The sequence below is a fragment of the Columba livia genome, chromosome 14, assembly GCF_036013475.1.
Source record: "Columba livia isolate bColLiv1 breed racing homer chromosome 14, bColLiv1.pat.W.v2, whole genome shotgun sequence".
Classification (NCBI taxonomy): Eukaryota; Metazoa; Chordata; class Aves; order Columbiformes; family Columbidae; genus Columba; species Columba livia.
In genome coordinates this window covers 17,973,483-17,999,671 of record NC_088615.1, presented here as the reverse complement: position 1 = coordinate 17,999,671, position 26,189 = coordinate 17,973,483, and the positions used below count along the sequence as shown (strand labels likewise).

At 54.7% G+C, this 26,189-nt stretch overlaps 1 protein-coding gene across 30 annotated transcripts in view; it reads right to left on the bottom strand.

Moving 5' to 3' along the window:
• Positions 1–26,189, bottom strand: part of LOC102091799 (protocadherin gamma-A4) — a 223,708-nt gene that overhangs the window by 30,859 nt on the left and 166,660 nt on the right. The window contains exon 1 of one of the 30 annotated variants that reach the window (XM_065030290.1): positions 23,747–25,315. The exons of 20 other annotated variants lie outside the window; for them this stretch is intronic. In XM_065030290.1, coding sequence (XP_064886362.1) covers positions 23,747–25,165 — 1,419 coding nt within the window. In that variant the 5' untranslated portion in view covers positions 25,166–25,315. Of the gene's footprint in view, positions 1–9; positions 4,692–6,559; positions 6,605–6,716; positions 6,861–7,463; positions 10,264–10,519; positions 10,802–13,192; positions 13,798–13,984; positions 18,580–22,747; positions 22,969–23,746; positions 25,316–26,189 lie in introns of those variants that run through there. 9 more of the 30 variants (XM_065030298.1, XM_065030289.1, XM_065030293.1 and 6 more) reach the window with 9 other exon arrangements.

The following is a 26,189-nucleotide window of genomic DNA, read 5'->3' as shown; positions in this document are numbered from 1 at the left end:
GGCGCTCACCTGGCCGGGGTCCCGCAGCGTACCGGTAGCAGGGAGGAAAGCCCCAGTTTCCCTCGGGAGGGTGGCGGGGCGCGGGCAGGGCCGGAGGAAGGTGAAGTCGCTCGGGTCGGAACCGGGGGAGAAACAAGTGCTGTAGCACTGGGACTGGGAGTCGGCGGGTCGCAAGGTGACCTCCATGTACTTAAGGGTGCCGTCGGAGCTGAGCTGGAGCTTGGGGCTGGAGTGCTTGAAGAAGTCCCGGGAGGGTGACTCACTGAGCCAGCAACAGCAGCAGGGTGAGGTGGCAGCACGGCCTCTGCGCCGGAGGCACCGGGCGGCCAGGAGGGTGACAGTGGCAAGTGCCACGGTGCTGACAGCTGCCAGCGCGATGATCAGGTAGAGGGTCAGGTCTGGCTTCTCCTTGGCACCAGCCAAGAAATCCCGAGGCTTGTAGCTCTCCTCCAGGGCTGCCTCTTCCAGGGCCACAGTGATGGTGACAGTGGTGGAGAGCGGTGGGTCGCCATTGTCCGTCACCTGGACAATGAGCTGCTGCGTTCCCACGTCAGTGTCCTGGAGGGTACGGGCCGTCCGCACCTCCCCAGTGTACAGTGACATGTGGAACAAGGAGGGGTCAGTGGACTGCGGCAGCAGTCGGTATGAGAGCCAGGCGTTGTACCCAGCATCCTCATCCACTGCTGTCACCTTGGTAACCAGGTAGCCCGGTGGGGCAGACAGTGGGACCCTCTGGGGTGCCAGGATGTCACTGTCACTAGCAGGGTGCAGGATAGTGGGGGGGTGGTCATTCTGGTCCAGCACGAAGATGTAGACAGTAACATTGGCATGGAGTGGGGGAGACCCCGAGTCCCGCACAGCTACAGAGACTGGTAGAACCTGCAGCAGCTCAAAGTCAAAGGTGCGCTGAGCATAAAGGTTGCCATTTTCAGGGTTGATGTGGACAAAGGAAGAGGTGGGGGCACCCTGCACTTGGCCACTTTCTATGGAGTAAACAAGTCGGGAATTATCCCCATCATCTGGGTCTAAGGCAGAGACTGTGCACAGCAGGGTCCCAGGTGGGCTGTTCTCTGGGAGGAAGGCATCATAGGAGGGCTGCAAGAAGCACGGGGGGTTGTCATTCACATCAGATACATTGAGGAGCAGTGTGAGTGTCGTGGTGAGGGTGGGAGACCCACCATCCTGGGCAATCAGCTCCACTACATACTGCGAGGTGGTCTCTCGGTCCAGGCTCTTCTGGGTGACCAGGGAGAAGTGATTCTGAAGGGACCTGACAGTGAAAGGCACATCAGGGGAGATTTTCAAGCTCACATCCCCGTTGACCCCTGAGTCTCGGTCCCGTACATTCAAGAGCCCCACGACAGTCTCTGGTGGGGTGTCTTCTGGCACTGGGTTCAGCAGGGAGGTGAGAAGCACCTCCGGGGGGTTGTCATTGGCATCCTGTACTTCCACTTGTAGCACGCAGTGGCCCTCCATCTCTGGGACCCCACCATCGTGGGCTCGCACATAGATCTCATAGAAAGGAGACTCCTCAAAGTCCAGGGCCCCACTCACCCGGACCTCACCATTGTGGGGATCCAGGGTAAAGAGCTTTCGGACCGAGTCAGAAGTGTGAACCCCGAAGGAGTACTGCGTCTCCCCATTTGGGCCCTCATCAGGGTCAGACGCGTTAAGCTGGAGAAGCAGGGCCCCCACAGGTGTGTTTTCTGGGATCTGCACCTTGTATGTGGCACGGCCAAAGGTGGGCGCATTGTCATTGACATCCAGGACCAGGACTGTTATCTGTGCTGTGCCCGAGCGGGCTGGGCTTCCCCCATCCATGGCTGTCAGCACCAGCTGCATTTCTGGCTGCTCTTCCCGGTCCAGGGCACGCTCTAGCACCAGCTCCGGGAAGAGTTTGCCATCCTGCTGCTGCTTGACATCCAGGGAGAAATGGGAGTTGGGGCTTAACCGGTAGGAGCCCACAGCATTGGTGCCCACATCAGGGTCCTGGGCACTCTCCAAGGGGAAGCGCGCAGCCACTGTGGCAGACTCAGCGATGCGCAGGGTGCGGTGAGCAGTGGGGAAGCTCGGGGGGTTGTCGTTCAGGTCCAGGATCTCAACTTCCAGGCGGAAGAGCTGCAGGGGGTTCTCTGTCACCACCTGCACCGACAGCACGCAGCTGGCAGCCGCTCCGCACAGACGCTCCCGGTCCAGCTGCTGGCTCACCACCAGTGTGCCGCTGTCCAGGTGCACAGCAAAGTAGCGCAGGCTCTCCTCCAAGCCCAGGCGCAGCCTGCGACCCAGCAGCTCCTCCACCTTCAAGCCCAGGTCCCGGGCCACGTTTCCCACCACAGTTCCCACCTCCGACTCCTCAACCACTGAGTAGTGGATCTGCCCGGTGACCCAGCCCCAGCCACAGAGCGAAAACAAACTCAGTACTTGCCATTTCCAGGCAGGTCGCTGGAGGCTGACGCTCTCCATGTCCACGCGCGTCTGGCCTGGGACACGGCAGGAGCTGGGAAGCCGCGAAAAAATCCCTGGGTCTCTCTTGCACGGCTTGGAAAACAGCTCTGGGGCTCCGGCAGGCTGCAGCTCCGGCTGTCAGCCTCTGAGCAGAGGGGGTGGGCTGGGGGAGGGGAACTGAATCACAGCCCCAGCGCGGAGGTGGAAGTGGAGGGGAGAAGCAGATTTCACCCCCCCCGTGCTTCAGATCAGCATGCAATTGGCCGAGAGCTCCAGACCCTCTCGGCCAGCAGTGGCTCCCAGGCAGTGGGGGAAGCGGGGCCTGAGCCGGCATCAGCGGGGCTGCCACCCCCGGCCTCCCCTCTGCCAGCCTGAATCACTTGCTCTGACAGCTCGCTTCCCGTTCACAGGGAAACTGCACGTCCTGGCAGCCTGGAAGTTAGGTACAAACCCTCCCTGTGCGCTCCCCCTTCCACAATGGTGGCTTCACATCGTGCCCATAGACAAAGGGCAGCTGTCATGAATGCAGGCCAAAAGACTTTTCATGCCTGATGAAAAGGTGCTTGTTAGAGCCCTGAGGTGCCAGGGGCTCTTCTCCCACCCCTTTCTCCTCCCCAGCTAATGCTTTGGCCACTGCCTGCACTCCATAAGTGCCTCGCTAAGTGAGGCATCACTACCACCAGTGCTGCCATCAGCCAAGAGAGCTCACACTAAGACAGGGATGCCCACCCCTGCCAGCCCCCCATGGCTGTTAAACCAGAAGGTGGGAAGGCAGAGATGGGTGAGCCATTCAAAGCTGGAATGCAATTGCTGTCCACGCACACCCCTTTTCGACCCCAGGACAACCTTCATGGTACACAAGTCACTGCAGATGCACGGAGCCAAACAACAAGCCCACTACACCACCACCAGAATGCAACATCAGGTCAGGACATCAGACTAAGAAGGAGGTCCAAGCCTTCCACCTGGCAGACACACATACTGAATTTCTATAGCAGACACAGCTTGGCAGTGGAGTGATCTCCTGGAGGACAAGAGCAGGGGTCTCAGTCTCCCCAGGGAGAACCAAACCATAATTTACCCCTCTCCCTGCCCCAGAGGGTGCAGGCAAGCTCTAAGGTGTTAGCTCAGTTCACATCCCTGCACAAGCTTCACACAATCATGTCCTGGAGTCCTGTCCTTAGCACACTCAAGGCCACCTTGACTTCCCTTGGGTACACACAGACACTGTGGGGCTAATGTGGTGTGGCAGGCAGGGAGCCAGCTCCTATTGGGGACCCTGCCTGTCCCCACCACTCAGACACCAAGGGAACCTGAGGGAATAGGCGGGAAAGGCTGGGGGCACCCATGGCTGGCAGGGTGGACAGCGACAGGCACACAGTCCTTCTGGGTGAGAACAGAATCGGTGCAGTTGCTGCAATCAAGATGCCATCCTCCCCCCTGCAGCCCCCCCCACCCATTGGTCGGGTCCATCGTGTTACCAGTCAGGGCGAGACAGAGCAAGGAACCTCACGATTGGCGCAGAACACCCCCTGGGTCCCACCTACTCCCTGCTCCAGAGGAGGGGAGAACACATTCTTAAAGGGCCAACCCAGAAAAATGCTGAACAAGTGGATTCCCCAGCATCCAGACATGGACACCTGTTTGTACATACTCATTCCCTGAGGGTATCCGACGGTGCCACCAGCAGGAAGCTGTCACAGTAACCCTGACTCTGGGATATGCCCTGTCCTCATCCCAGGCAGGGCCCCCTGTCAGCTGGGTGACAGACATTGCCACTGGCAACATGGGGTGCTGCACCCCCGGGAACAGGTTTGGTGCTGCTGCAGTGCCTCAGCAGAAGCCTCCTGTGAAGCCCACCTGACCTCAGAGAACCTGCTCAGTATCCCAAGGTAGCTCAGTCACCAAGGGGCTGGAGCAAGGGACAGGCTTCACACGGGGGATCCTGCTGTTGCTTGGATCTGCCAAAGCCTGGGATGGAGACAGTGGCAAGGCAGGAAGGGTATGGGGCGTCTAGAATGGAGAAGGAGATCACAGAATCACAGAATCGACTGGGTTGGAAAAGACCTCAGAGATCATCAAGTCCAACCCTTGGTCCAACTCTAGCCCGTTTACTAGATCATGGCACTAAGTGCCATGTCCAATCTCAGTTTAAAAACCTCCAGGGACGGCAAGTCCACTACCTCCCTGGGCAGGCCATTCCAATGCCTGACCTCTCTCTCTGTAAAGAATTTCTTTCTAATATCCAGCCTAAATTTCCCCTGGCAGAGTTTAAGCCCATGCCCCTTTGTCCTATTGCTGACTGCCTGGGAGAAGAGACCAATCCCCACCTGGCTAGAACTTCCCTTCAGGTAGTTATAGAGAGTGATGAGGTCACCTCTAAGCCTCCTCTTCTCTAGACTAAACAACCCCAGCTCCCTCAGCCTCTCCCCATAGGTCTTATGTTCAAGTCCCTTCACCAGTCATGTTGCTCTTCTCTGGACCCGCTCCAGCACTTCAATGTCTTTCCTGAACTGAGGGGCCCAGAACTGAACACAATACTCCAGGTGTGGCCTCCCCAATGCAGAGTACAGGGGAAGGATCACTTCCCTTGTCCTGCTGACCACACTATTTTTGATACAGGACAGGATACCGTTGGCCTTCTTGGCCACCTAGGCACACTGTTGGCTCATGTTAAGCTTCCTGTCAATTAGTACCCCCAGGTCCCTTTCTGTCTGACTGCTCTCCAGCCACTCTGTGCCCAGCCTGTAGCGCTGCAGGAGGGTTGTTGTGACCAAAGTGCAGCACCCGGCACTTGGCCTTGTTGAGCTTCATCCCATTGGAATCAGCCCATTTTTCCAGTCTATCCAGATCCCTCTGCAGAGCCCTCCTGCCTTCTAGCAGGTCAACACTCCCTCCCAACTTGGTGTCATCAGCAGATTTGCTGATGATGGTCTCAATCCCCTCATCTAAATCGTCAATAAAGATGTTAAACAGGACTGGACCCAACACTGACCCCTGGGGAACACCACTAGTGACTGTCCTCCAGCTGGATGCAGCCCCATTCACCAGCACTCTCTGGGACCGGCCCTCCAGCCAGTTCTTAACCCAGCGTAGAGTACACTTGTCCAAGCCATGGGCTACCAGCTTTTGCAAGAGTATATTATGGGAGACAGTGTCAAAGGCCTTGCTGAAGTCCAGATAGACCACATCCACGGCTTTCCCCTCATCCACCAGGTGGATGTCCCTGTTCCAGAGGGCCAGAGCACACTCTGGGGACAAGCTCCAACCCAAACAACCCAGGGAGCTGAGGGATCACTGGAAATCCTGTCATCATGGCAGGACACACCACCTGCCACATATTGGGCCAGCACCACCCCCACTGCATTGGTTTAGGAGTCTGGCTGTTGCCCTTCAGAGCAAAGAAGTGTCAATCCTTTGCAGGTTTGACATGGTCTGTGGCAGTGGGCTGGATCTTCTTTCATCACAAAGACTGAAAATCCAGGGCTCAGTGCCTGTTTTTTCACTGCCAGTACCTTTCCAGCATATTGCTGGGGAGCAGAAGAGAGCCATGGCTAGGGCTGGGGCTTACCACCTGCCCATTATCATCTCCTTCCATCCTCACACTCAAACCATTCACAGCCCCCACCCCCAGAGGCATCTTGCCAAGATCATTTGGTGGGGGGGACATCATTGTCCCCAGTGTAGCGCAACCGGCATAATGCAAAGGAACACTTGCTCCTGCAGCTGCTGCAGCCATTCCCACCTGCCACAGATCAGAAGTGCTGAGTCTGAGCAGCGACGCAAGAGGGAGAAGAGAAAAAAAAAAAAGGCATAAAATAAATCTGGGCGGCTTCTGCCTCCGCTTGTGATTTGGTCAGAGCAAGCAGGCGGCACACACAGCCCCACACCCATCCACAGCTTCCGCTGCACCTCACTTCCTCCTGCTCTGAGAAACCGGTCACTCCTATCCATGCCCGCCCGGGAAGGGACACATTACCAGCACCAACTGCCTTGGAAAGCAATCAGATCCTCCCCCCCACCTCCTCTGCTGGATCTGCTACCCAGTGTCACCTCTGAGGATCGACACGCTCCTATAATTGAAAGCTCTAAAATTAAGCTGCACGATTCTCACCGGGAAAGACGCAGAGGAGCTGCCTGCCATGCGCAAACGATTTCCTCACTGCAGTTTGCTCAGTCAGGACATTAGACATCACCCAGCGATGGCACATTACAGATCCTGCAGGGCTTGTAATTGGGTTGTTAAAACAACACCTGGGTGGAGGACTTACCATCCTGCTCAGAGCCACAGACCAGCTCGGTGGATGCTGCAAGCAGCTGGGGTAGCCTGCAACCTTACCCCCCCACACCCTGAAGTGAACATCATTGCAAAACTTCCACAGAAACAAACCAGGAACCATCAGGAATCAAACATGAAATAAGACATGGACAGGAGGGACTGCTCTGTGTCAAACGGAGGAACCAGCATCATCCTGCAGCTTTGCATATTACACTATGGGAAGCGATGCCCTCGTCCCTCATTGGCAGCTGGTGGCTCCCAGCCCTGCGTGCACCACCACCTCCTCAGCCCACACTGGGGCATGACGCAGAGGGACTGTGATTCCCTCACAGCACTTGAGCCTGTGTGCGCTCCTCTCAACACTCATTTTGCGAAGGTAAGGAAATACAATAAGTAGCAAACTTTCTGCCAAGGATTTGCAAGTGGCTGCAAGGTGACCTCAGCCTCTGCTGGTTACTCACACAAGGCATACCCAAAACTGCATCCAAAAGACGTATGTTCGCTAACCTGAGCAAACTGGCTCACTTGATTCTGCTCATCACAGTGGAAATATCATCAACACTCAGGACGGCACAATTGACTCGGAAAAAGACCTGTTCAGCTATTAGCTAACCACTCTTTAGAAGCACGGCGGGACTGGATATTCCCCCCAACCCAAATCCACTACCATCTGCTTATGGCACAAATGAACCGTGGCTCTGCCTGGCACTGGGACATGCCAAGGAAAGAGCTACATTACCTCGGCAGGTGTGGGGAGCCGGGTGGTGGTGCCCACGATCTGGTGGTACAGCCCTGGCTCACCATTCCTCATGGTGCTCTGGCGGCTCCCCAGGGGGCTGGAAGTGAAGGGCTTTTTACACAGATCACTCTGGCGAGAATCCGTAGTGAGATAGACCTGGTGGTAGAAGTTGGGTGGCGTGAAGCCACCCCGCACGGCGTCAATGTGGTGGAAGGGCCCTGGTGTCCTGTACAACGTGCTCCTGGAGCTGTTGAACAGCTCCTTCGACTGCCTCCACTTGTAGCACTTGAAGATGCCAACTGACAACATGGTGATGAAAAAAGCTGCAGACACCAAAATCACAGCCAGGATGAGATAGAAGGTCACATGCTTCCTTGGATCGTTGGTGGGTGCCATGTCAGTGAGGTCAGTGAGCACCTCCTTGGCCAGCTCAGCCACAGAGATGGAGACAGTGGCACTGGTGGACAGCACAGGCTCCCCATGGTCTTTCAGCAGGATGACTAGAGTGTGCTGGGGAACATCATCCTCCTGGAGCTGGCGGGCTGTGAAGATCTCCCCACTGTGCAGCCCAACTGAGAAGAGGCTGGGGTCAGTGGCCTGCAACAGGGTATAGGAGATCCAGGCATTGTACCCTGCATCCGCGTCCACCGCCACCACCTTGGTGACCATGTGCCCGGCAGGAGTGCCTGGTGCCACCACATCGGTATAGGTGGCAGTGGTGTTGGGTTGAGGGTACAGCACAGTTGGGGCATTGTCATTGAGGTCAGTGACAAACACACTGACTGAGACATTAGTGGCCAGAGGCGGAGAGCCGCCATCCTGGACCTGCACCATCATGCTGAACTCCACCTGGTCCTCATGGTCCAGGGAGGTGAGCAGGTAGAGGGTGCCATTCTCCCGGTTAATGGAGAAGATGTGGCCAGCCTGCAAGAGGCTATAGGAAAGATGGGCATTGCGCCCAAGGTCCGGGTCTGTGGCACTGATGTTAAGAATGGGGATCCCAGGCACGTTGTTCTCCAGCACATAGACATCATAGGAGTCCTGGGAAGTCTTGGGCGCATTGTCATTGACATCTGACACCTGCACCAGGATCTGTTTTACTGCAGACAACGGTGGTGAGCCTGAGTCCCTGGCTGTGATAGTGATGTTATACTCTGATGCCTTTTCCCGGTCTAAGGCTGCTTTTGTTTTCAATGTGTAGTAATTTTTGAGGGAGGAGCTGAGCATGAATGGGATCCCAGGAGAAATGAAGCAGTTCACCACACCATTATCATGGGAGTCCAAGTCTGTTACACTCAGCAGAGCTACAACTGTTCCTGGGGCTGCATCTTCAGGCACAGGGCTGTACACAGAAGTCACTGTCACCTCTGGACTGTTGTCATTCACATCCACAACTTCCACCAGCACTTTGCAATGAGCCACACCAGGAACAGCACCTTTGTCTTTAGCCTGTAAGTAAATCTCGTACAGCTTTGTTTCTTCATAGTCCAGCTGCCCCTTGACCCTCAACTCCCCCGTGGCTGAGTCCAGAGCAAAGAGCTCTCGTACCTTGGCGGGAGTGTGGCTGCTGAAGGAATAGACGATATCTCCATTGGGCCCATCATCCAGATCATATGCACTGATCCTGGCAACTAGGGTACCACTGGGTGTGTTCTCCCTCACACTCGCTTTGTAGGTGGACTGGTTGAAGACCGGGGCATTATCATTGGCATCCACAACTTCAATGTGGATCTGCACGTGGGCCGACCGTGGTGGGCTGCCTCCATCCAGCGCGGTCAAGACCAAGTGCAACTCCCGTTGCTCCTCCCTGTCCAGCTCCTTCTCTAGCACCAACTCCGCATACTTGCTGCCATCCACCCTCGTCTGCACGTCGAGCGCAAAGTGCGGGTTGGCGCTCAGCTGGTAGGTCTGCAAAGAGTTAATTCCCACATCGGGATCTTGGGCGCTCTCTAGCGGGAAGCGCGCTCCGGCCGCCACCGACTCACTGATTTCCAGCCTCGCCTGGCTGCTAGGAAAAACCGGGTCGTTGTCATTGATGTCCTGGATCTCCACGGCGCCGCTGAACAGCTCTAGCGGGTTTTCCACCACGATCTCAAAGCTGAGAGAGCAGGGAGAGAGCGCACCGCAGAGCTCCTCCCGGTCTATCCGTTCGCTCACCAGCAGCGCGCCGCTCGTCAGATCCACCCCGAAGTACTTTTTGTTGCCGCCGGACACCACCCGCAACCGGCGTCCCGGCAGCCGCCCGAGGTCCAGCGCCAGGTCGGCTACAACGTTCCCCACCGCGGAGCCTCTCCGCGCCTCCTCGGGAATCGCATAGCGAATAGCGGCGGAAACCCAGTCGGAAACGCCGAACAAAAGCAAGAGGCTCAGTACCTGCCCCGTCGTCACCCCGCGGCTCCTTACAGCAACGCCGTTCATCGCACAGGACGGCCGCGCTCCCCGCTTCGCCCCTCCCCGCCCCGGCTAGAAATCCTCAGCTCGCCCCGTCATGCCGCCCCGGGAAGCGGCGTCCGGCGGGGAGACGGGCATCGCTCTGCGGGCTCCGCCGTGACTCAATCTCAGGCTCTCTCTGAGACCGTCTGCGCCTCATCCCGGCTCCCGAGCGGGGCCGGGCCGCCAGATCCCCCCCGCTCCATCATTGGCCGACAGCGGCACACAGAGTCCCGGCCAATAACTGCACGGAGAGCAGGGCTGGCGGAGTCCCGCGGCGGGGCAGCCGCCCGCCGAGCACCGCCGAGAAGGAGCGCGGCGGTCCCGACCCGAGGGGGCTCAAGACGGCTGAACCCGAAGGGAGAGCAAAACCCTGCGCAAAACCCAGTTAATAAGGATAGCCGGGCTGGGAGAGTGCGGGCAGAGGCAGTGCAGATCGGGCACGGCGACTGCGTGTGCGGGCAGGAAGGTGTAAGAGTTGGCGGAGACGATGACGCCAAAAGGGAACATGAAAACACGGGGTCTGTTCCCCGGGAAAACCTCGTTAGAAAAAGACAGTGGGAGCAAGAAGGGGAGGTGAAGCGGGCGGGACGAGGGGTGGAGAGGGTCGTCCGGGGCAAGCAGACCTCCGCGGTTCGGGGGGCAGTCCCGGCAGGATGGGCAAGCTCCGAGTGTCCCTCAGGACCTTCGGGATGCCGCTCCTCCCACCCAAGTGCTTGGTCAGCCCCTTCCTGACATCCCACGGCGCCGCGAAGTCGCGCCTCGCTGTGCCACCAAAGCAGCGTTGTCGGCAAAACGACAAGGATTTCGTGCTGCCGAGTTACAAGGAGCTCCTCCGGCCGCTTCACAGGCACCCTGCAAGGCAGCTCCTGTCGTAGAGCTCCCAGGAGCATCGCCCCCTGTCCCAGCAGGCAAATGTCCCTGACAAATCTCGTTTTGAACCTCCCCCTGTTCCTGCCACCTCCCAGCTTGTTCCCTAATACCTGTTTCCGCCAGTCAGACGCAGGGAGATCACGGTCTGCGACGTGCTGGTTCACCGGAGGCGGGAGTGGTTCCTATTCCCCCGCAGCAACAGCCCGACAGGACCACGGCACCGGAGCACCTGGGTGCAAACCAGCCAATTCCGAACTGCCTGCCTGTGTTTGGGGTTGTTGCTGTTAACAACTCGTGTTACGTCGGGATTTCCGACGTTTCGAGCGCCCACACGGATAAAACTGCCGCAACTTTGACGTTCGTTGTCTGTCGCCTGTTCACATCTCTAGGTGGAATGGGAAGGGGCCAAGGAAGATTGATAAGGGAGCGCCAGGAGCTCTGTCAAAACCCGGCTGTGGCCAAGAAACAGCGTCCGGGTCATTCCACAGCCGAGCCTGGTAAGGAAGGGACGGCAATGTTTGGAAAAGAAACCGGACTGGAAATCAGCGCCCCGACCTTTCTTCGCTTACAGAGAGAAACGACAAGGCTCTCCATGCCCTGCAGAACAGGCTCAGAAATGTTCGCGGCTGGTTATGTGTTACTCCGCTGCTTGTCGTGGCTGAGCGCGTTGTGGAAGGGCTGCAAATCACCTGCACCAACACGGGAGACCAAACACGGGGACCTCGACTTTGGCTACGTGTCCTCGTCCCGCACAGTCCTGTCAGCTGCCGTGAGCAAACAGGATCCACCCAGACATGCAGTATTTCCGTGTTTATACGAAGAACCAACAATATCAAACAGTCGGCACTGTCTTTCTTCTCTACACGCTCAGTTATTTCCTTTCCTACCGAGTAATCGTTGCTGAAACATCAACCGTATCATTGCTATTTACCATTCTTATCACCAGTCCACAGAATGTGATAAAAGTATAGGCTTCACACCGGTAAAATCCAACGTTAGTCATCTGTTTGTATTTTCACATAATTAAATTCTGGAGCAAATTAAAGGCTGAAGAAAAACGATATGCTTTACCCACAGCAGCTGCATCATGCAGGTAAGTACAGTTATGCCTCTCTGTCCGTATCTGCAAGCTCCCAGTGCTGCGAGCAGATTTCTCGTAGGCCCTTATGCAACCAAATCCCAATTACCTTTCTTTCTTACATATAATCCAAAAAGAAGAAAATCCACAGCTCTCTTGGAGATAAATCTTGAAACAGTCTTCAGCCACTTTTTAAAATCTGAAATAAGCTCTGAATCCTTTTTCTAAACACTGGCAATTTCCTGTCTTTCCTAAACTCTTTTTACTGAGCAATTTCTCTAATGTGCATATCGCAGTTCTCAAGGAGTTTCTCTTCATATAAATGCAAACATGACCCATATTCACAGTACCTTGTCCATTTAATCCCAGCAGTAGAAAGACGGACAAGCAGTGGAGAGGTGAGTACAGCAAAGAGATCTTGGCATGGAAGGCTGAATATTTATACCTTACGCTGAATATTTATACCTTCGACTGATCTGGAGATTTACATCTCCTCACTTTGATGGGAAACCCGCATATTGCTGGTGACACTTTGGAACTCCTGAATGCACCATTTGGAGGAAAAGGAGTGAAAACAGCTACAGCAAAAGATGCCTTTCCCCTGCACCAGGAATTCCTTTGGGGACAAGTTAAAATCAAAGCCCAGCCAGAGCTGCTCACTCCGGCGTTATTCCTGGATCCGCAGGCGCTCCAGAGGAGCTGGTGGCAGCAGCGGACCCAAAGCATTTTCTACTCGACTCCGGGCTCAGAGCTACAGTGAAACGCCAGCCCTGGCTCCCCGGATGGAGGGAAAAGGTTTAGTCACAGGTTTACACACCATCTGCCTTCTGAGGGGTTCAGAGTAGGAAAAGAACCGAGCTGGAAGGGAAAAAAAAAGAGGAATAACAGAGCCGCTGTCCTGACTGAGAGAACAGGCCGGTATGGATCACACATCGTTACCATAGGAAAGCGCTCAAATCTAGCAGAGACAATAAATGAAGCAGTCACTAGACCAAGACGAAAGTTTGTCACAGCTTCGGAACCCACAACATTTTTGGCCCTGCTCCACCCCACCACTTTGGCTCGGTGAAACTCGCACCCGGAGTAGGACAGACAGCAGTACTGACCACATAGCGTTGCTCATTGGGGCACAACCGAGAATTCACAGATAAGATTGGGCAGGTAAAAAGGAAGAATTAAGATCACACACCCACACCCACTCCTCCCCGCAGCTCCACATCTGAGCTATTGAGCAGTGGGCCGAGAAGCAACGCTGAGCTCTGCCAGTTGCCCACCGGTCCCAAAGAGCAGAACAGAAGAAAAAGATTCACTTAAGTTCGCAGAGAGGGACGTCAAGACAGAAGCTCACCTGTGCCAAGCTCTCTGGGATGGGAGGGTCCTTCCTGGAGTGAGTACCTGAGCCGTGTTCCCCGTCCAGGAGACAGTCAGACAGCGCTGTCGTCCCTGGTCTCAAAAATGTGAAGTCCTTCTGCCCCGAGTCAGACGCTAAACACACCTCGTAGGAATAGGGCAAGGGCAGCGTGCTGCTGCAGTAATTGTACGGTACTTTTGAGCCCAAGCTGGAATACAATTCCTTATCAGAAGTTATAAAAATGGGAGGGCTCCTTGACCGTCGGCATTTAAAGAATATCAAAATGACTGTTAAAACAAATACCAACGACACAACAGCAAGGGCCACTACAAGAATGAGGTTTAAATCAGATGTCAGCTCAGACGCTGTGTCGTTGTCACTCAGCTCCGGCAGCGCCTCCTGCAAGCTCTCGGCCAGCACCACGTGCAGCGTGACCGTGGCCGACAGCATCGGCTGCCCGTGGTCCTTCACCACGGCCACCAGCCGCTGCTTGGCCGCGTCCCTCTCCGACACGGCCCGCGCCGTGCGCACCTCGCCGCTGTGCAGCCCCACGCGGAAAAGCGCCGGCTCCGCCGCCTGCACCAGCTCGTACGACAGCCACGCGTTCTGCCCCGCGTCCGCGTCCACCGCCACCACCTTGGCCACCAGGTACCCGGACTCGGCAGAACGCGGCACCACCTCGAACGGCTCCAACGCCGGCGCCGACCCCGGCACTCTCTCTTCCGCTTCCGCCGCCGGCCAGAGCACCCGCGGCGCGTTGTCGTTGCGGTCCAGCACGAAGACGCGCACCGTCGCCGTCGAGCTCCGCGCCGGCTCCCCGCCGTCCTGCGCCCGCACGACCACGGTGAACTCGCGGCACTGCTCGTAGTCGAAGGAGCGCTGCGCGTACAGCGCGCCGCTCCGCGCCTCCACCGACACGTACGCCGCCGCGTCCGTGCTGCCGCCCGACAGCCAGTAGCTCACGCGACCGTTGGCGCCCGCGTCCGCGTCCCGCGCGAGCACGCGCAGTATTGGCGCGCCCGCCGCGTTGTTCTCCGCCACGTAGGCGCTGTAGGCGGCCTCCTCGAACACCGGCGCGTTGTCGTTCACGTCCGACACCTCCAGCACCAGCGCCGTGCTGCTCGACAGCGACGGCCGGCCCCGGTCCCTGGCCACCACCGTTACGCGGTGCTCGGCCGCCTGCTCCCGGTCCAGCGCACTCGCCGTCACCACCTTGTACGAGCCACCCGACGACTTCACGAGCGACAGCGGCGCCTCGCCCGACAGCTCGCACGACACCTCCCCGTTCTCCCCGGAATCCCGGTCTCTCATTTTCAGCAGGGCCACCACCGTACCGGCCGGCGCGTCCTCGGGCACCGGGCTCGATACCGACGTCAGTGTCACCTCGGGCGCGTTGTCGTTGACATCCAGTACATCCACCTCCACTTTGCAGTGCGCCACTAGACCGCCCCCGTCCCTCGCCTCCACGGCCAGGCTGAACGACCGTGTATCCTCGAAGTCCAGCGCCTCCTGCAGCGTGATCATCCCGCCCTCAGGGTCCACCGCAAACTTCTGAAGCACCTTGGCCGGCGTTTCCCCGAAGCCATACGTGATGCGAGCGTTGGTCCCGGCGTCCGCGTCAGAGGCGGAGACGTTCAATACCGTCGACCCCGGCGGCGCGTCCTCCCGCAGGCTCGCCCGGTACCGGTCCTGCGCGAACACGGGCGTGTTGTCGTTGGCGTCCGTGACGTTGATGCAGAGCTGGGCGGTGCCGCTCCGGGGCGGGTCGCCGCCGTCCAGCGCTGTCAGCACCAGACGCAGGCTCGGCTCGCGCTCCCGATCCAGCGAGCGGCGCAGCACCAGCTCCGCGAACTTGCTGCCGTCCGGACTCTCCTTCACCTCCACCGCGAAGTACCCGTTGGCCTCCAGCTCGTAGCCCTGCAGCGAGTTGCTGCCCACGTCCGCGTCTTCTGCCATGCCCAGGTAAAAACGAGCGCCGGGAATGGTAGATTCGATGATTTCGAATTGCATGTTCTCCTTAAGAAAACGCGGGGAGTTGTCGTTGATGTCCTGGATGGCCACCTCGACGTCGAAAACATTGAGTGGGTTCTGCACCAGTGCCTCGAAGCTGACGGAGCAGGACACCGCCTCGCCGCACATCTCCTCCCGGTCCAGCCTCTCGCTCACGTACAGGTTCCCGTTCTCCCCGCTCACCGTGAAGTATTGCTTCTCGGCGCTGAGCCGCAGCTTGCGTGCCGGTAGGTCCGCCGGGCTCAGCCCCAGGTCCCGCGCCAGCGGCCCCACCAGCGACCCTCTGCCCAGCTCCTCGGGAATGGCGTAGCGGAGCCGCTCCGCCGCCGCCCGCCAGCACAATCCCAGCAGCAAAGCATGCAGCAGCACTCGCCCGCTCGCCATTCTCGGCAGCGCTTGCCTCGCTCCTCCCTCCTGCTGCTACTCTGCCTCCTTCCAGCCCCTCTCCACAAACAGCGCAGGAGCTACAGGAGGGCAGCGAGCGATGTGGGCGCCGGCTCGGACTCCGCTGCTCCCCAGTCCGCGCAGCCTCTCGCCGCTATTGCCCGTGCCGCTGCCGCTCTGGCCGGCGCCGGGCGAGTGAGTAGCCTGCGGGGGCAGGACGCTGCGGCGGCTCCGACTGCGGCTCCCGCTCCAGCGCCGCTCCGCCTCGGCCAACAGCGGCACCCGGAGGCGCCGCGACGCCACCGCAGCCGCCTCATGCCGGCCGGGGCTTCGGTCCCTGCGCTCCGAGCCGCGCTCTCAGAAGCTGCCGCGAGTCGGCGCCATCGGCTACTGAACAGCGAGATTCGCCTTTCAGTTTGGCCGCTTTGATCACATCCTCTGCAAGGCGAAACGGGCAGCTCTGTTCATCGTGGAAGTGAAGAGTCTGGCGGGGGAACGTGTTCCCGAGCGGTGGAGGAGCGAATAGACTTCGTACAGTAGAGAACAGGGGAGTACAGGTAAGTAAAAGCAGGTGCACTGTACAGTAAATGTCTGTCATGTTTCTATGCTTATTCTCGCTGCGGGTCGTCTTTCCCCAGCTCTTTTATTTCATTTTTATGAGCTGTCTGGAGAAGCAGGTACGGCGTACTTCAGAGGAGAAGCTCTTGTAGAAAGGAAGCACCTGACCCATCTCTTAAAGCATTTCTTCAAAATTGCCTGTTTTAGTTAATGGATCAGTATGCACATGTAAGAACATGGACATTGAACAGAAAGGTTCTCACATGCTCAACACGCTTCAATTACCAGTCAGTAGGGCAGCACTAGAGAAGGCAGTTTGTTTATGACACCAAGACAATTATGTGTATTTTGCACTCACAATACTAATATTCCCGGCATGTGATCGACTGAAAACGTCAAGGATAAAACCCCTAAGTGCAATACCTATGAAAATACTTGATCCTTCTCAGTGCCTGTTAGTACGACATCACCTCTCAGCAACAATCAAAGGAAAACACAGAATGCAAGACTTTCTGCAAACGAGCAAACCTTGGTTCATGGGCATGGAGACAGCAGGGCACATTATGACCCGCTGCATCATTTCAAGTGCTACACAGACCACGGATTTGGAAACTACAGGTACAGCAGGCTTCCCTGAACTCTGGTTGCTCCAAACAAGAGATGACTCCATGGATGACTTCTGTGCTTATTCATAGTTCACTAGTGATAACTCAGTTCCTGGTTATGCCACTCTTGCTGCTCCCTCAAAAGATACAAAGACATGGACTACAGGACTCTGTGACTCCTTCACAAGCTTCTTCCACTGTAGCAGTTATTATCAAAGGGTCATTCAGCCACATTTCTGTGAACACCGGCTCTGTCTCATCAAGGCCATTATCACAAAGAAGTAGTCACACTTTACTTCAGATGGAGAGACAAAGACAAGAGGCTCACTGAGACATACCGAGCAGCTATTTATGCAGGATCTTGCCCTTCCTCCTTATTTGTGATTGCATTACTAAGGTACTGCTTATATGCATTTCAATTAATTAACATTAATACAAAACGTGTGTTGTAAGACAATAGTGATAAATAAAGCAACAAATTACAGTTTTAGAAAAACATTGAATTAATAAGCCATTCACAAAGAAAATACTACCAAATGCTACCAAGCAAGAAATGAACATCAAATCGGAGTTAGGACATACTGTTGCTACACACTCAGCTACATCACTTCCTCTAGGTACACCTCTCTGTTGAAGATGTGATGACGAACAATAAATCAGATGAAAAGTGCCCACAGGACAATAACAATCCCTTGGACATTAAGCCTCCTTTGACAGAAAAGGCCACAAGGTTGCTGTGTGTTTGTCACGAAATCATCCCAAGTGCTGTAAGACTCTGAATGTGCTCACGGGCTGGTAAGGAGCACAGAAGGAAAAAAAACCCAACCTTTCTAACCAGTAACACTGTTAAGAATGGTTGCTACTCCCTTCTTGACTCGCATTTACAACAATTTTAAACACTTAGCATAAAAATACCAAGCGCTGTTACATGACAGATAACAATACAAAACAAGCTGTAAGCTGACATAAAAAGCACAAATGAACAACCCTTCACAGCAAGAATATCTTGACATTTCTTGAAGTGCCATGCTCCTTGTAAGGCACCCCGGCAGAAACCGTGACAGTACTCCCTTCTTTGTAACACTTCACCCATGGTTTGATGGTGAAAGCAGAGGTTTATAGAGTCTGTAAGCACACGATTCAGTCTGGACACATCGAGTTCTTTAACTCCACACCATATTTAGAAGAGCACAGTGGTGGATCACAACCAAGGTGACCAACCACTGCTCATGGGCATACATGTATTTCAGAATTTAACAATTATGAACAAGTAATTTCACTCCTCTTCCACCCTCTTCCTCAATACAATGCTTGGAGCTCACTTGGATTCAACCAAGGAAATTCCCACAAGCAACAGGGAATTTGCAGCAACACCTGGGAATTGCCTCCCAGTTGAGGAAGTAGTACCGCCAATGTGGAAAACACACACTGCATTCTGGTACACAAAATTGACACTGCTGTCACTGCTGGCTGAGGAACGGGCTGTGTGAGCAACTCCGACACATTAGACAAGTACAAGACCTGACCCAAAGCAGGCACAGGTGACTCTACCTTCATTTCCAATACTGGCTTAAATTCATCCTAAATAATAAGTGTTTAATGAAAAAACTGTTTTACAAGGGAAGACCAATAAATAAGTGAACCAAAGACAGACTTGAGAAAAACATTTCAACTAACAAGCCATTCAACAAAAACAACAACAACAACAAAAATGTACTTGTAAAAATCTCATTCTATAAATAGTACTGCTCACTGGCTGGTAAGGAACACAAAAAAAACCAATAAAAACTTTCTAAAGTGTATCCCTAGTAAGAATTCTTAGTACTCTGTTTCTCACACAGTACTTTCAAAGATAATAGATAAAAAACAATATAAGATCAAGTGCTACTAGACGTGTGAGCAGGTAATGAAATCAAACAAGCAATAAGACCTGATAAAAAGTACAAAATATAAACCCATCACTGCAAGTTGCACATGGGGATATAATTATTCAATTTCAAGAGAATCTCACCCTACTCAAGCACTCGTACTGTCAGGAAGACATCTGACCCTGCTAAAAGTGCAGCCTTCCATTTGCTAATAGTGCAACACGTGTTCAGAAGAGCTAACACTGACAGGAGAAACAGTATTATACATGTCTGAGGACAAAATGAGAAACAACCTGGCGTATGATAAAGAAATAAAGCCCCGCTGCTGTGAAACTCAAGCCAGCAGCAGCCCTTCTTCTCCTGCCTCCCACACTGACTGTGACATTGAGCAATGAGCCCCTGTTCACCTCCATGAAGGAAGAGCCACCAGCACACAGCGCATTGCTGAATGAAGGTTTGCATTCCCTGTAACCAAAACTCCCTACACACGACGCAGAACACAGTGTATAAAGGGGAGAGAAGCAGCAGAGAGGTGTGTATGGGAACTGCACCTGCACTCAGACAACTAGAACAGATGTCACCTTCCCCATCTGATCAGACACCCTGAGAGCAAGCTGTAGCTCTTGACAAGAAGCAAGGGAAGAGAAATATATATAAATGAATGGATCAGATGTAGTAACTCAAATTGCATGGTACTGCAACAGGCACATGCTTGTGTTAACCATGATAAGCAAGGAAATGACCATCTGTTCTTCTATAGCCACCCCCTTGAGCTCCCATCTTCTCTCCAACCCCACACAACTTGCAGGTTTGCTTCTGACCTTCTCAGAACTGGCAAAAACATATCATGAGAGGATAACACACTACAATCACACCAAGAAGGGTGGTGCATTTGTCTGCTCACCACCATTTTAATGAAAACCAGAAGGATTCTAAAGCACAAGGATGATAAATGGCCAAAGTAAAAGAGGAATGGTCATCCAACAGAGACTAGGTCATCAAACTAATGGTTTAGGGGAATCTCCTCCCCTCTTTTGTCATACATGTGGAGTTCCACAGAGATGTGACTTCTGCTAAGTCACGTTTACCTGTATTGCCCACACACAATAACAGAAAAGAAAGGTACCCTCAAGTCTCCTGCCTTTCACATTCACCATAGCATGAGCAAGAGGCACAAACACATGACACATTGCTAGATGAAGCTATGTTGGTAATTACACATAAACCTCCATACACAGACCATGTAAAGAAAAACAAAATCATAAATCAGACAAGCGAGGCAACAAAGCATTAGAAGATAAAGTGTTGTCAGATAAACTCACTGGGAGGACACCTAAGACTTCACTACGGCCATTGCAATTGATTCCTGAGAGCACTTGGACATCATTGAGGCCTTGAGCTGCAAATGTAGCACTGAAGTCTTGCTCTGGACTACATTGTAGGGGCTTTCATTTTAAGAAATAGTCATCAGCTCTTATCAGTTCTTCTAATATGTGGTCTGCTCATCTCCCACAGATAGGACACCATATGTGTAAACATCTTACAGATGTTGTTCCCAAGCCAAGTCTTCTGAGAAAGTATAAGAATTTTTCCTTTAACTTCTACTTTATTTTCCTCACAACTAAAGCTCTGTCTCAGGTGGTTGAAAGAAGAATTTGCTGCAAAATAATACTCACACATTCAAATTTAAAAAAAAAAACTGTCCAGAAATGGGGAAAATTAATGACAACTTCCAGGAAATAAATGCCTAAAAGGAAGTCTAATTACAACTATGAACTACCTCTACATCACAATGTTCCAGGGAGACAGAAATGCATAAAGGAGACCTCACACAGAAATGCATTTCTACACATGCACTATCATTCTGCATGTACAGTTATTGTGCAAATTTTTTATTATTAGAGAACTACCATTACCTTTCAGGACAAGGAATCCAGTATCACAGAAAACATGGCACAGGCCTTGGCACCAGCCATGAAATCAAAGCACTGCTCAGTCAAGTCACACTGACCCACCCTCCTTGATCTGCATTTATGGCCTTTAGTTGCACCATGGACAATATCCAGTATTTTGTCCATGTGTCAGCCACAGGCTAAAACCCATGTCATTCAGTGACAGTTTAGGAAAACATAAGTATATAAAAGTCTTTGTCTTGGCAGCTGAACTCCTTCAAGGTATGGATGGAAACTGCTCCCCCAGCTCAACAGTTAAAGAGATCTTCTCATTTTCCGGGGGCTACCAGCCACAATAGCCCCAGCTCTAGACCTAGACAACAAACAAGGCAAGAATGGGAAGCTTGCAGAAGTGAAGGAATCATAACTTAACATTCCAGATTATGTCAACTGTAGTAGGTGTAGTAGAAAGGCATCTTGTTGGTAGAAAGCCCACAGGAGTCTCACACAGGATCTCACAGCACAGACCATAGCCACAGTTCCTCAAAGTAATTACTCTGCTCATCACACTAATTCAAATAAACATTAAATGATCTCACATGCATAAGTGACGTGCAGCTCCAATAAAGACCCAATCGTCCAAGTATCAGCTCAAAGACACCATCATCCCTATTCACCACATGAGTAATTGGAAAGTTCACGATGCTCAGATTTTTACATACAGTACAATAACTGCCATTCACAGCAAACGAACCCACAACTTGGCCAGCTGGAATCTGATAAAACGACCAAACTAGCACACATTCTTCTCAATACTTATGTCATTTACATTTCCGATTTTGGTTAGTACTTCCCCACCTTTCCACTTTCTTTCCAGCATTGGTTAGAAATTCACAGATGGTTACACAAGCATTTTCTTGTACTACGCTGCTCATGGGTTAGGATCTCCTCTTGGGAAGGGGTCTTTGCACCCATGGGCGTGATCTTTAGTACTAGAATGAACTTATAGTGAGTAAATTTCATCTAAAGGACACACTATCTGACAGTCCTAAGATATGTTAAAGAAACTCAACTTATTATGCGTGTTTGAGAATGTTCAAACTACAAGGGGATGAACTCCCTCAGATCACTCTCATCTTAGCTTAAGAATCAGATTGACCCGGTACTGGTCCACGGGTTGCATATTCTTAAGCTAGTAACTGCTGACCGGAGACATCTCTTTAACTGGTAACGACTACAATGTATTTTCAAGCGCAGGCACATCCAGCTCCGTTTGAAATAAGCCAAACTTGAAAGACGGGGAATATGCAAACCCATCTCCCATTTCCTCCAATACCCCTTCACACGCAGCCATCCAGAGACTTTCTCAAATAATCACAACTTTTAAGATTCTCTTCTTCATAACAGGCAGGCAGACATCGACGCGGAACCACTTTTCGCCAGCCTGTTCCTGCACCCGCTGCAAAAACATGGCGGTATGGTTCAATATAGAGACATTTGGTTTCTCATCCACGTTATCAAGGAGTAACAGAAAGGCTGAGAAGAGCAGAAACTATGAGCAGCTCAGTTCTACATGGAAGCCTTAATGTTACCTATTAAGACACTCTGATCCTACTCAAGCACATGTGCTGTCGGGACATCTGACCCTGCTAATAACGCAAAATTCCATTTGCTAATAACGCAATACAACAGTTAGGAAGAGCTAATATAACAGGAAAAACAGCATTACACATCTAAGGGGGGGAAATGAGAAACGACCTGACGCCTAATACAGGCACAAAGCCCCGCGTTAACGAAATTCAAGATAACAGCTGTCCCAATTCTCCCGCCTCAAACAGTAGCTGTAATGCTGAACAAAGATCCAACGTTCGCATCCCAGTAGCGTGAAAAAGAAACAACGCCTTGCCCCAGCTGTCCTCCAGGAGGAGATTGGGTCAGTCGGCAACATATAATAAAGTAACGATCTAATAAAAACACACAGTCCTGCGCTCAAGAAATTCAAGCTAACAGCAGCCCAACTTCTCCTGCCTGCCACACAACCAGTAATGTTGAGTAACGATCCCACGCTCACCTCCCCAGAACAAGAGCCACCATCTCATAGCGAATTGACGAACGAAGCTTTGCCTTCCATTTAACCAAACATCCCTAGGCGGAACGCAGCAGAACACGGCGGGGAAAGGGCAGAGAAGCAGTAGAGGGAAGCGTCACGGAGAAAGGGCGGTCATTAGAACTCACCGGGGGAGCGGCGGGGTCCTCCCCGAGCAGCGGCGCCGGCTCGTCGGGCGGCGGGCGGGCCGGGAGGGTGTCGCAGCAGCTGGCGCCCGAGAAGCGGAGCTGGCTCTTGCGCGAGTCGGCCGTGAGCGACACCTCGTGCGAGTAGGAGTGCAGGAAGGCGCGGACGCCGTCGATGCCCACGAAGTGCGAGGCCGGCACGCCGCGCAAGGCGCCGCTGTCTGCCGCCAGCAGCTGCGAGCGGCGCCAGCGCCGCAGGCGCAGCGCCAGCAGCAGCAGCAGGAAGGCGAGGAAGAGGCAGGACACGGCCGCCACGGCCAGCACCAGCCAGCGCGTCAGGCTGCCGGCCGGCTCGCCCGGCGCCGCCGCCGATGCCGCGCTGCCCAGCTCGGCCAGCAGCTCGGCCACGCTCTCGGCCAGCACCACCGTCAGCGTGGCCGTGGCCGACAGCGCCGGCCGCCCGTGATCCTTCACCACCACCACCAGGCTCTGCCGCGCCGCGTCGCGGGCCAGCGGGAAGCGCGCCGTGCGCACCTCGCCGCTGTGCAGCCCCACGCGGAACAGCCCCGGCTCCGTCGCCTTGGCCAGCTCGTACGACAGCCACGCGTTCTGCCCCGCGTCCGCGTCCACCGCCACCACCTTGGCCACCAGCGCCCCGGGCTCCGCCGAGCGCGGCGCCAGCTCCACGCCCGCCCAGCCTGCGCCCGCCGCGAGAGGCGCCGCCGGCGGGTACAGCACCTGCGGCGCGTTGTCGTTCTCGTCCACGATCACCAGCCGCACCGACACGTTGCTGCTCAGCGCCGGCGCGCCGCCGTCCTCCGCCCGCACCCACAGCCCCACCTCGCGCACCTCCTCGTAGTCGAACGAGCGCAGCGCGTACAGCGCGCCCGTCTCCGCCTCCACCGACACGTACGACGACAGCGGCGCGCCCCGCACACGCCCCTCCCCCAGCCGGTACCGCACGCGCGCGTTCTGCCCCCAGTCCGCGTCCCACGCCCGCACCGTCAACACCAGCGCCCCCGCCGCGTTGTTCTCGGGCACACGGGCGCTGTAGCGCGCCTCCGCGAACACCGGCGCGTTGTCGTTCACGTCCAGCACCCGCAGCCACAGCACCGCGCTGCTCCACAGAGCCGGCGACCCGCCGTCTGCCGCCCGCACCGTCACGTTGTACTCCGACACCTGCTCCCGGTCCAGCTCGCGAGCCGTCACCACGCTGTAGTGGCTGCCCCGCGAGCTGCGCAGCAGGAACGGGACGTCCCCGTCCAGAGAGCACCGAACCTCGCCATTCGCCCCTGAGTCCCGGTCTTGCACGTGCAGTAGGGCCACCACGGTCCCCGACTGGACGTCCTCAGAGATCTCGCTCAGTGATGACCGCACAGAAATTTTCGGCGCGTTGTCGTTGACGTCTGTCACGGTGATCGTGACCTTTGCCGTGTCGAAAAGGATCCCGCCGTCCCGTGCCTGAACATCCATTTCGTACGAGTCACCTTCCTCGAAGTCCAGGCTCCGCACCAGCGTGATTGCTCCTGTCTCGATGTCCAGATGGAAAATCTCCGATGCCAAGTTCGTCGCCTTCTTCAGTGAGTATTTTATGTACCCGTTGAGCCCCTTGTCGGCATCCGTGGCCGTGACGATGACGAGGGTGGAGCCCACGGGCACGTCCTCCGGCACACGCACCGTGTACTCCGCCTGGCTGAACACGGGCGCGTTGTCGTTGGCGTCCAGCACCGCCACGCGGATCCGCGCCGTGCCCGTCCGCGCCGGCTCGCCGACGTCGCTCGCCCTCAGCACCAGCTCGTGAAACGCCGCCTCCTCCCTGTCCAGCGCCTTCGCCAGCACCAGCTCGGGACGCTGATCCCCGCCGGGACCCGTCTGCACGGCCAGCGAGAAGTGCTCGTCGCCGCTTAGCTCGTAGCTCTGCACAGAATTCAGTCCCGAGTCCGGGTCAAGAGCCTCGGCCAGGGGAAACCGCGACCCTGGGGCTGTCGTCTCGCTCATTCTCTCTTCCAGCTCCCTTTCCTTGAAACTGGGAGCGTTGTCATTTATGTCCGTGACTTCGACTTCTATTTCGTAAACTTGCATATCTCCTTCTAATATCACCTCACAGCGCAGCACGCATTTCTCCACCAGCCGGCACAGCTGCTCTCTGTCTATCCTCTCCGCCGTGACTAAATGTCCCGTCTTCCCGAGAAGGGCGAAATACTGCGTCCCACCTTCGGAGACAACGCGGACGCCGGTGTCGCGCAGCGTCGGCAGCTGTAGCCCCAGGTCCTTGGCCACGTCGCCCACGAAAGAGCCCTTCGGCATCTCCTCAGGAACTGAGTAGCGCAGCTGCCCCCACGTCGCCTCCCACGCCGCCACCAGCACGCCCCACAGCAGGGCTCGCTCCCGCCGGCCCCAGAGCCTCCCCGCCGCCCACATCTCCGCCGCGGACCCGTCGACACCGCACCAACAACGGAAGCCCCTCCTTCTCCTTCAGCCCCTGCTCGCCCCTCCCGGCCGCTGCCGCCGGCCCCTCCGCCTCACTGCAGCACGGCTCCGCACCGCGGGAACACTCGCAGACCGCTCAGTCGCCGAGCCAGCCAGCGAGCGAGCGAGAGAATCGGGCCGCGGCGGGCGGGGCTGCCTGCAGCTCTCCGGCCTTCCTCTCGCTCTTCCTCGGTCAACAGCGGCGCCCACAGCCTCCTCCCAGCACTGCAGGCACCGAGCGCTGCCCAGCGCTGCCCGCCCGGCCTGTTCCACCCACAGCTCTCAGCCACGGGACAGTGGCCACGGAGATTTCACTTCTCTCCAGCTGTGATCTCCTGAGTGGTTTGCTTTCTATCTACCGGACGGGGAAAAAACGTTTTTTTAATGGTGATACATCTAAAGTAAAATATGAAGTTTAGAATATTACAATCTTACACCATCCGTTCGAAGGTAAAATCTCTATTACATATTGCACACCCTTTTGTAGCAATTGATCTTCAATTACTTTTCTCTCTACCTCTTTGCAGGTTAAAGTTGCCCCATTAATGCCCCATATCCCGACCTATAGAAAAAAACAGCAATGAAAATACTCACTGAAATGAAGAACAGGCTTTTCGGTAAGTGATACTTTTCTTTAACGATGCGAGTTATTTTTACCGCACGAGAAACATTACTTGCTAATGGCCATCTATTTTTTATAAAATATTTCCCTATTTTAACGTGCCGAATATTAGCAGTCTTTTCGCATTTGTACAAATCAACAATCTCCTCCCGGAATGTTTTTTAGCGTTATTGCTGAATGGCTGGTACAAGGACAGCAAAAGAAAACAGGCTGTGTAATTAAAAACGTGATATTCATAACCCCGGCGAAAAGAAGGCTCATTAACTCAAGCAGCAGGAACTCTTCTTTAAGTACCGACACATTCTGGAATGTCACCAGCCACATGAATTTCCCAAGCACCAACAACATCACAAG